The 12,192-nt window shown below is 34.6% G+C and overlaps 1 protein-coding gene across 1 annotated transcript in view; it reads left to right on the forward strand.

Moving 5' to 3' along the window:
* Positions 1-12,192, forward strand: part of LOC131852175 (mucin-2) — a 122,371-nt gene that overhangs the window by 103,069 nt on the left and 7,110 nt on the right. The window contains exons 3-10 of the mRNA XM_059202817.1: positions 231-415; positions 1,636-7,729; positions 7,864-7,992; positions 8,390-8,652; positions 9,266-9,395; positions 9,652-9,798; positions 10,363-10,485; positions 11,282-11,424. Of these exons, the coding sequence (XP_059058800.1) occupies positions 231-415; positions 1,636-7,729; positions 7,864-7,992; positions 8,390-8,652; positions 9,266-9,395; positions 9,652-9,798; positions 10,363-10,485; positions 11,282-11,424 (7,214 nt within the window). The remainder of the gene's footprint in view (positions 1-230; positions 416-1,635; positions 7,730-7,863; positions 7,993-8,389; positions 8,653-9,265; positions 9,396-9,651; positions 9,799-10,362; positions 10,486-11,281; positions 11,425-12,192) is intronic.

The raw sequence follows: 12,192 nt of genomic DNA on the forward strand, positions 1-12,192 counted from the left end.
TATTATAATTATTTGTAATGTAAAATATCTTATTTAATTACCGATTAATAATATATATTTTTTAAATTGATAATAAAATAAAATATTTTTTTCCATAAAACAGATATTATACTAAATTATTTAAATTAATGTTATAAATTGAAACATTTTATCCGTCATTCTCAGTATGTCTTTTATTTAGCAATTATTTTTGCGGAACAAAAAATAATCAAATTAATTTAATATTCCAGCTTTCAATACAAACGGTATTGTATACGATAATACACCTTGGAGACCAGGCAGAGACATGGATCACATCAGTCGGCCTATACTCGAGGAGGATGACAGAAAAATGAAGAATCTGGCAACCAGGATCATGTCCAACGGCGTGGAAGTACTGGTAAAAGACAAAAATTCTGATGGGAAACAGGAGCAGGTAACATGGCTTATGGTTCTTTTGTTAAATAAAATTCTGATGATCCTAAATTAAACGGCCTTGAAAATATGTAAACTACTAATTCAGGCATAGTGGCAATTGTAAATTTAATTGGCATTGGGTAAAATTGAAGATAAACTAGAACAGTTTCTTTTACCGCAGTATATGTAAGTTAATTTGTCATTATTTTGAAAGTAACGGTATCTATACATTGTATATGAAATTAAAAAGCTTTTTGTAATCATATATTCGGAGTGCATTTATTTCAGGACATATTTTCTTGTTTCATTTGTTTACGAACAAAGTGATCTTACATTGTTTGTATTAATAAAAAGGGTTGTTTTTTGACCATATACTTTATGGGATATAAATTCTTCAATTTTAGTTGATATTCACCAATTTGGGCTAATATCATAATCGAAGCCAAATCACTATCATAATCAGATCTTATTCGATATAACAATTGTATAATTCATTGTAATGTACTCATTTTACATAACATCATAGCTACATACCATTCTATAAATATCTCATATAAGTTTCTACTTTTTAGCGAAAATTTAAGTTCATGCACGTTACTCCATTGAAAACATCGCATCATCATATCAGTACGTCATCACCGCCTAAACAGTCACTGCTATCATCAGCCGTTGCCACTGTTATCAACCATCAACAAATGAGTGCTATGTTTCCACTTCATCAACTCATGCAGCATAACTATATTATCAAGACGTGTATGACCACATACACTTATCTGACAACAGTTGTGCAGAACAAACGAAGTGCTATATCAACTTTTGAAACAATAGTTTCAGTTGTAACCACTGAATCGTTGACTAATCTTTATGCTTCAGATGCACTAGCAGAATTTAAGCCGACAAAAGTAAGAATATGACCCCGGGTTGAAGGTTCATCTCCTGGTGTAACCGAAATCCTACTGGCTAACAGTCTTTGAAATTATTGATTAATTACCCTTTAAAGAACAGGCCCCATTCGAGGTATCTCCGGTTACAAATAAGCCCCTGCTTCGACCATACCTTTAGTAATTGTAATGGTAAAATATTACGATGTATAAAAGCCATCCATATTTTTCCGATTCTACCTTCCTGAAATATTTACATAATTTAACTCCATAAAAACAAAACTAATTTTACATATAAAATTATGTTTCGGTTAAATTATATTACGTTAATAATAAAATTAATTTTATCTATTTGCAGACTAAATACATGGAAGTGAAGACAATTCAACCAACAGCTCCAAGTAACATATATCCAAGTAATTTTCCTAAAATTGATAAAAGAATAGATACCGAAACTGAAAATAATTTTGATATAATACAACCGTCAGAAATTGGTCATATTTCATGCACAACTTGTTCTTGTTCGAATACTAAGACAGAAGGATTAAAAACTAAATATACCCATATCGATGGAATTTTACCAAGTAGTTCTAAATTTGGAATAAAAACATCTAAATATGGGGCTACAAAAATAGATTTCAGACCAACAAATAAGGAATCTCTTAATGTAAAAACTCAATATGGTCCTTATGAATTCGAAAGCAGTTCACATTTGGCACCGACAGACAGAATCGTTGAAAAATATACTGAAGTCATTAATGATTATTCAGAAGAAAAAGATACAAGTTCTATAGAGGAAAGTGAGTTATTGACAAATGAGCAAGCTCCTGCACCGCCTAAAAATAAAGTCGTAAATAAAAATCATGACAAAATTAAACCGGACAAGCCTCAAAAACCGAACAAAAATAAATTTGTTGTTGCAGATTTATTAAAATTAGGATCCTTAGGTATCAAAGGTCTATCACAGTTAGCGCCAGTTATAGAAAAAATGACAGGTGGTTTTATAAAACGTCAAGAGATAAATAAAACCACGACTACAACAGTTAAACCAGTAGAAAAATTAACCGCTTATAACGTTAACAAACGAGTAGACAGCGATGTTGAATTTAAACAGAACGATTTTCCTATATACATCCCAGTGGATGAATTGGAAACTTCAGAATCACAAGTAATTTTCTCAAATGCAACATTACATCAGAATTTGGCGTGGGCTACAGAACACAAGCAACCTAAATCGCACATCGTCCCACCTAAAATTATTCATGAAAGCCCTCTTGTCAATGGCGGCATACCCATTAGCCCTGGTGAAATAATTACAGCTCATTCAGATGTAATAGTAGGAAAGCCAGCAGTAGGCGGGCCGTTAACCTTGGCTGCCAGTGGAATTAAATTACACAATCCTGTTCATCCACCACCTATTGACAGTTTTGTAGCAGGTAATGAAGAGTACTTAATTAAAGAGAGGCCAAATAGTGAACAAGCTTCATTAACTACTAAAGTAGACGATTCTTTTGATTTGAGGCCACCAGATCTACCAAAAATTAAATCTAAACCAAACAGAAATATTTTTCGTCAACCTCAGTCACCTATTAGTCATCATAGTTCTCAAGTTCAGACTAAAATACCAATTCACATACCCCAAAATGTACATCTACCAGATAATATAATGAAAACAGAACACATAAAAACTACAAATACTATATTAGGAAATCATGGCAGGCCCGCATTCCTTGATTACATTCCTTCACTAGGAAATCCTAATAAGGGGTCACTAAACCAACATACTGATTTTATATCCCAAAAAGAGAATAAAGATAAGGATATATTTGATAATAGTCCAAGTTCATCTGAAATAATTAATACAAGAGTAAAAACAGATGGCGAATATGCTGTATCTCCTAGTTCCGACTCCGGTAAGCCATTTTTAGTGGATATTCAACCTTCAAGGGTAGCCAATGTTTTAATACCTCATGGAAGCTCAACCGCGCTAGTATTTGCCGGCTCTTCAGAACCACATAAAACAGGAGATTATGTTGATGATCCTTTACCTTATCCAGAACCTGGTTATTTTGGAAGTTTTAGCATAGATGCACCGCAAATGACTAATGTACATAATGTTGCACCGAATAATAATAAACAATTCATTACGAATACAAATATACGATATCCTTTGGAATCTTATAAGCCTAGTATTCCACCGTTCCATAAAGAACAACCATTCAGAAATGATTTAAAGTCAAAATGGCGGGACGAGAATCGTCCTATTAATGTAAACAAAATTCCACCTCCAACTAGCAATCAAGAAGCTCATGTTCAATTTGGACCACAAATAACGTCGTACGATCCTGATATTTACAATCCAATAAATGGAGAATTTGAAAAATATAACCATCATAAAGGAAACGATAAAATTAAAGATGGCAAAGAAATCATAGATAAAGAATATGAAAATTATTTGGCAGTACCACCTCCACCTCCAAAATTACATTCAAACCAGGAAAATATATATAATAATAATAAACCTTATAACCAGCGACCTATAGTACATACCAAGCCAGTACAAGATATGAAAGTATTTTTCAATATACAGCACCCAATACCGAAAATAACACCAGAACAACAGCCACCCAAAGTAACATCTGAGATATACTTCGCAGCTCAAGCACCAAACAGCAAACCAACCCCGACATATACAATACATATACCACCTCCACGGCCAGCGCATGAGAATCCTTATAAAAATAATATACCTATAAACAATGTTCAAGGAGAAAAACATACAGACACCAACACAGGAGAAGTTCATAATTCTTATTCAGTTATTCCAAATCCAAATAGTGAAAATAAATCGATAATAACAAATAATTTATATAAAACGGATGCATCTTATACTGTTACTCTTAATACCGCAACTAATATAGCAAATAATGTAAACGAAGGACAAGTCATTGGGTCAAGTGTCCCAGTTGCCATTGGTTCTTTATCTAATACTGATATTGCAGATACTAATATACCAATCGGAACTAATTTTGCAATTACAGTGGAAGATGTACCTTCCGAAGGTTATAGTTTGCAAGAAAATAAAAAACCTGAAATTGTTTATGACAAGCGTCCCCATATACCCATAGAACTTTCAAGTGGAGATAATAGATGGAATATCAGTACAGTTGGCAAAAATGGACTAAAACAACAAAGTAATAATTTAGGAATTTACAAACTAAACAATAATGTTGCAAAACCGTCTCAAAACATAGTGCCATCTTTTGAGCCGTCTCTTAATAGCCATGCTAATTTCCCGATGATAAACGAATATACAACTGTAGCGAATATATACAATGGCGAGAAGATAGTAACTGAATATTCAGTTAATACTCTAATCTCGGATCAACGACGTCCAGCAAAACTTATTCCGAATGTACCAACCAATTCTCATGGATGGTATTCTAGTGCTGTTCACAATAATAACGTTATAAATAAAAATAACATCAATAGCGAAGTAACAACAAGAAAAATAATTCCTCTATCAAATAATGTTAATACTGATAGTAGGCCAGAATTTGGTCAAAAAATATCAAGTGTAGGAAAACCGCCTGGTTATTGGTCTCAAGATACATCAGCTTCACTTTCAAATTTCAATATAGGTAAACCATTTACCAAAACTGAAACTGAGGGACCATTTTATGGAACACCTATACCTACTACTTCTAATCCTTATAAATATCCAAACTTTATACCGTCAAATTTAGATAATATTAAACAACCTGCATACGATATACCTATAAGAGATAATAGTGACGAAACGACAACAATTAAAATCAAAACTACTACTACAAAATCAAATCCAGTATATGAGAATTCTGATGAAATCTATGACGGTGAAGAGGAATCTGATAATATTGGTGATTTTGAAGGTGAAATTAGTTTAGAATCAATGAAAGTGCCTATTGTAAGCTCATCAAGTGAAATAAATAATGTATCTACATCTACAACTGACATCACATTATTACAACATGAAGTTTTTGAACAACCAAAAGACACTAAAGAGAAACATGTACAATTTGTAGATTTTAATCCAGGTACACAAACAGAAAAGCCGTTCAAGAACAATAGTAATATAAACACTTTCCAATCAAATACTATAAAGCCTATAACTGTTTATGATGACAGTTCTTATATGAAACCTAAACCATTTACAATAAACACAATGTCGACATTAGATCATCAATTACAACAACCACACTGGCAAATCAATCAATTAATGGAGAATGCTACTAATATATCATATGAAGACAATTTTGATTTAAATATGGGCGAAGAAATTACTAATGTATTTAACCGACCATCTTCAACACACAAACCACTATATCATCACACACATCCTGACAATAAATATAAAAAACCAATAAGAACCAGCTTTACACGTCCAAATACAACGCGTATAGCAAATGAATCCAACATTATTACATCTACAGTTCAAATTAAAGACAAAAAGCCATTAATTGTTGAGAAAATTCATGAAAAAACAACCTTACCGTCATTTACAGTGCCGGAAAGTTTGAAAGTAAATAAGACATCGAATGAAATAATCGATTTGTCACCACCGCCCCCAACTATGGATTACAATTTTAGACCTTCTACAAATGATGAATTGATTATGGGTATGAGCCCCCCACCGCCAAGAATACCATCTGTGATTAGACCACCTACTAGAATGCCTTCAACTTCGAGGCCTATTATTCCTAATCGTACACCACCACCGTATAGAAATAAGCCTCAGAGAACTTTGCCTCCCAGAATACCAACACAAAAACCAACAAGAAAACCAATACATAGAGATGAAATTTCTACATATAGACCAGCGTTTGATATTCTCAACAATGTCCGTCGACCAATATTCAGCCACGATCAACCATCATCCCAATTATTACCACCACCAAGAGAAACTCCTGCAAAGACCAGCAATACCATAAGTGAAATTATAGATCCTCCTAACACATCAAATGTAGTATTTCCGACGCCTATTTCTTCAGGTTGGTTAACATCATCTGGTGTAGACTTTTCTTCAAGCTTTAATTTTGCACCCACTTCTATTCAATTCCCTGCTATCAAAGAAACAATGAAGGTAGCAGATGTGTCAGACGTATCTTTCACGAAAGATGAACATTCATTTGAAAGTGAATTAACGTCATTTGAACATATTGATAAAAGTTCAGAAAAGCCGGCTACAGAGCATAGCCTATCCACTTCTAATGATCATAATACAGAATTTACTACTCAAATATCAACGAGCTCTGAACAAAGTATCGATTCTATTGGTAATGAATCGAGCCAAGAAGACTCATCTACTAATAAAGTAATAATCATGCCATTAGGAAACAGAAACAGAACTCGTAAGCCATACCCAGTACGGCATAGTGATAAAAAATCTACTACTACAAGTATCTACAGGATATCTTCTAAACCAACAATAAACATAATTAAGCCTACAAGAACATTTTCACGTCCAGAAATTTTATATCCAACAAGACAGTCCTCTGTGAAAAAAGTTACAAGACCAGTAATACCTTCAAGATTGCCTACATCATCTATTAGTATTATAGAGAGTTCTGAATCTACAATTGATGATGATTTTATAACACCAACAGAAGTTCTTAAGGATAGTACTTTACCAACGACGTCATTAGTCCAAGAAACTGATTTATCAAACAAAGCAAGTGAATTACCAGGTACGAAAGATACTTTAGGCCAAATATTATCAAGTGTAAAACCAACACATCATGCCGGAAATGAGATAAAAATTTCGGATGAAATCATACCAACTAAAACAGAATTTAAAACAACAGTTATCACTCTTACGAAAACCTTATCCGAACCACCTAGAACAGTGTCAAGTATAGGTTACGTAAACCTAACCCATACTTTGACGGTTACTCACACAAAGACTAGTCTTGTAAGCCTCTCAGAGGGAGCAGTAACACAGACACTGGTTTTAACTAATACTCAGACATCTACAATAGTTGATGTTGTTACTGAAGTTCATACTCAAGTGCAGCCGACTACTATCATTGAAACTGTAACTAAACATATACCTGTGTTGGTTGAACCTACTTCTGTTCTAGAAACCAATACAAATACTAAATTGCCTTTGGATGATATAACTATGTCTTCAGAAGAAAATGACAATCTCATAATTAAAGACCTTGGTACGACAGAAAATGTACAAAAAATAGATGCTGAATCCGAGGGAGATAATGATACCTTCTTCGTCGTCATGAATAAATCTCAAAATGGCGGTCACTCTCCCCCAATTAGTAATGATGTAGATACTGGAGATTATGATGGAATTACTAGAAATGAGCAAGTAAATAGCAACGGTGTGTCTCAGGTGCTGTTTGGTGAAATACTTCTGGCAGGAACACCATACTTAGAAACATCAAATGTGAATCCACCTGGTAAGTCTTACGTCAGATTCTAATTCTTAATTAAAACAAATACATAAGTTACAACATTAAAACAACCTACGGCACAGGTGTAACATCTAGTTTAGGTTAAAAATAAATATTTGTATTATATTATGCAGGATTAGCCTTCGGCAAGGAATGTCAGCCAGACTGCAAAGCGTCAAGAAATGAACGTTGTCAGCGAATTGATGGAATCATGAAATGTGTATGCAGACCTGGATTTGCCAGGATGTTCCCTGATAGACCATGTAAACGTAAGTTGGGTTTATTTATTAGCTATAATATAGGATTACTTATTATCTTCATGTGACGTTGTGAGGACCTTTATGAGATATTCTTAAGGGCTATGGATAATGTTGCCATATTTTTACTTTTGTAATTAGTACCCTTGCAAAGATATCTGCTTGCCGGCATAATAATAACAACCCTGTACAATTCATATAGCACCATCTAGTCCCTAGTTAAGTAGAGCTTGAGTTACATACATAATATATATATATATATAAAAGTAACGTACCTATCGGAATTACGACGGTGTGCTAAACTGCTGGCCTACCGAGTCCAACAATGGAAGAGATGACTCTGTACAAAATCTACCTCGGTACATAAATTTAATAAGTAATATATAATTTACTTAATGTCTTATTTTAGCTACATATACATATTCAGTGAAGTTGGCTCTAGGATCGCAAGGCAACAAAAGACTTACATTCCATCAAAGTCTATCCGATAACTCCAGTAAACAATACCACGCGTTAGCTGTTGCAACTCACGAAGGAATCAACAGGATGGTGATGCAATCGGATCTCAGGGATGTATTCCATGGTGTTCATATCACAGGCTTCTCTCCTGTGCAGATGAAGGCAGAAACCGGAGATATATATCAAGGAGTTATGAACGACTTCTATGTACAGGTGATGTTTGTGATTTCATACACTTTTATTTTAATTAATAACAATAAATAAAGTGAGAGAGTCTTTGCCTATCAATGGACTTGGTTCAAATCTTTTGGGACTAAATAAAACTATATACACAATTTAATATCAGACTGATTGAGCCTGGTGAAGATAACACTGATATAAAAAACAAAAATTAGTATACAAGACCCCTACATTTTGCTTAGTATATTTGACTCCCTGCAACGGAGTCAAATATACTGAGCAAAATGTGGGTATGTCAAGTATTGCTTATCAACATGGGAAGGGGCCAATCTAGCGCCATTCTCCGATTATTTCTTTCAGTATTAGTTAGTGTTTCCTTCCGAAGACTAATACAAAGGTACAAATATTTAATTTGTGATTTTGTCTAACTGATTCCAAATATTGTAATTGTCAAATTAGAAATATCTCATATAATAAATCAGAGCCTTTATTATTTCAAATTATATGTCATAATTATATTTTAGCAAAATATATCACTTTTAAATTGACGATAAATAAACCATGTTATTGTGATATTAAACCTGATTTTATATCACAATAATATGATTTATTATCATAATAACATGATTTAATATCACAATTACAGCTCTCAGACAACGCTCACGAAAGTCGCCTGAAAGAGGTCATCGAGAAGTACCTAAGGAATAACAACTACAGCTTGGGTGGTACTGATGTCCACGCCGCCGGGGAATTGGTAGACAGGCTGGATGTCAGTGGTACGTCTCCATTTACTAGCGCGCAGATAGATAGATAGAATATACTTTTTATCTTTTATAATAAATCAGATCAAATCAAATAAAAAATCATGGACATTAGCCATTTATGTACGTAAAATTTTTTGTATTAATATTTTTTCCCTATCGTTTAATTCTTTATACAGATTCCATTAAGAAGAACTGGCAAGAAACAACTGAATTTTTGAAATTTTTAATATATAACCGATATATTAAGGACTTTATATTGTGTTTACAGATTTTGATGAATGTGTTAGTGGTCAATTCCACGACTGTTCCGAGCATGCTCAGTGCTTCAATCTCCGTGGTACATACACTTGCAGCTGTCTGGAAGGTTATGCAGATCTTAGCGTGAACACATTATATCCTGGAAGGATTTGTTCTGGTGAGTTACTAATGAAATTTAATAAACGATTAGGAACAAGCTGAAGCTCCACCTGATGGTAAGTGGTATATACATGAATGACGGACATTACGTATACGTGCAACGCCTGTGGTATACTACCATTCATCCTACGATACCATGCTTCTAATATAACCCCCTTCGATCGATTCCCCGCCCCCGTCCAATTCAAATGCGGATCGAAATTACGAGGGGCTGAGCTGAGGTTCGAACCTAGCGGTGGCCTTAGACTAAAGGCGTATCCGTCAGGCGGGAGTTGACCTCCGGGAGTTGACCGCTCCATAAGTCCTTTTACGGGCTTGGTGTGCCATCTGCACTATCCCGCCCCATCTGGTGAAGTTGTAAAGGCCAGCTACGGCCAACAGCGTTAGAGTAATGCGATTTTTTTTATGAACAATAACAAATTATAAAAGGTACTAGAATACTGAACATTTTTTTATTTTTTTACCATATCTGTAATATATTTATGTGTTGACGTCAACATTTTGTTGTGGTCAGGTTGTCCTTTGGCATTTTGCTTTAATTGCTAAATTATTAATATTTCAGCGGAACCAGTTGGCTGCGAGCGTTGCAATTATCACGGTGCCTGCTACTCGCGTGATGACAGACGGGTCATATGTGAATGCTTCCAGTGGTATGCTGGAAGTTCTTGTCAAATAAACCTTAAAGGTATGTATTTAAGATATATTTTGCTAGGACATTTTTTTAAATAACCTGTATGGTATAAAACTGACTACTCACTTGGTTGGTAAGGCGAACGTTGCCTATATACATGAAGATATTTCAGATATCGTTACGTGGCACCCCTGAAATCTTCTTGCGTTGCCATTCCGAAGTATTACCTAAGTTAATATATTGTAACTTCCGTTTAGAGCAGTGTTTCCCAATGTGGGGCCCACGACCCACAGGGGGAAATTTGATTATTAAGGAGGGCAATTCGAATTCTATTAAAATGATATGGATTTTTTTTTATTATCTATTTTTCAAAATTTACTTATTGTTTCATTAACAGTTTCCTAAAGATTTCTTCTTAAAACCTATTATTTAAGTTTCTTAAATGAACAATTGATTTTTTAAAGATTATTAATTATGTACGTTGACTCGTAAAGCAAAGGACAGGACAGAATGGAAATCTTTAGAGGAGGCCTATGTCGGAAGACAAGCTGTACCGTTTATCGATAATAATATTAACCAAATGTAAAAATATTAGTATAGCAATAAAGGCTTTTTATTTTATTTATTTATTAATTATGTACGTTACATAGGGAAGGGAGGGGGTCATAAGAATTTTAGAAAGACTAAGGTGGGACAAGGCTCTAAAAATTTTGGAAACTTTGGTTTAGAGGGTCGTCTCCTAAATATATTAAAAACAATGTGAACTAAGGTAGGATTGACTCTAAGATCTCTTCCAGTCAGACACAGCGTAGCATAGCTGGTCCTATATAGTATAATCTTCGAATTGCAGTGGTGCTGATCTCCCTGGTGGTGGCTGGAGCGGTGCTGTCGGTGGTGCTGGCGGTCTGCGCGGTGGTGGCCTGCTCCAAGCGACCACGACCCGAGCAGCGCTCCATTGTTGCTTGTATACAGAATATGCCCAGTTTACACCAGGTAATCTCATGTGAACGGCTTTATTTATATGCCAGTTTTGTTGTGTATAAGTATTTTATTGTAATAAAAGTAATTTAGAGACAGATAAAAAAAAGTAATGAAGAACGGTATAAAAAAATTAGTTATCAGAAGTACAATAGTTTAGAAGAATGTCTGCAGATAAAGTCATTCTGTAGTTAGTTGTCCCGCGCAAACGCAATGCGCCACAGATTCAAAATATACGGACGGCGCACAGCCGCAGTAGGATGACCAGCGCGTCATGGCAGCATGTGCGATGTTAATACTATGAGTATTAACAGGTGGTATAGAGGTTTATTATACCACCTTACTTGCGATGGTAGCGGGTTCGATTTCTCGCACGGCACAAACATTTGTATTTATGAGTGCGATTATTTGTATCGGTCTGGGTGTTTTCTGTGTATAATATGGATGTATTTACGGAAAAAACTATATATTTTATCAGTTATCTAGTACCATATACATATATCATTGATAATGGATTGATGCACCCGCCTGCGCTAACGTTTTATGCCGGCGGGCAGCGATGGAGGATTATAAAATAGACATGAGGTCAAGTCAATTAAATTGGCAAATGACAAATTATCACGATGCTTTCCAGGGGGACCCCGTGGAGTTTAACCTGACCAATAATCCCCTTCCCCTGATATAATATTATCTAATTTTAATAGAATAATTTATAATAGGTTTATTAGATGTTGCAAATGATAGTGTAATCAATCACACAGGTAAATCCGGGAGATTTATCTA

This window comes from Achroia grisella, unplaced genomic scaffold, assembly GCF_030625045.1.
Source record: "Achroia grisella isolate CSIRO2021 unplaced genomic scaffold, CSIRO_AGI_Agris_v1 utg1174, whole genome shotgun sequence".
NCBI classification, from domain to species: domain Eukaryota; kingdom Metazoa; phylum Arthropoda; class Insecta; order Lepidoptera; family Pyralidae; genus Achroia; species Achroia grisella.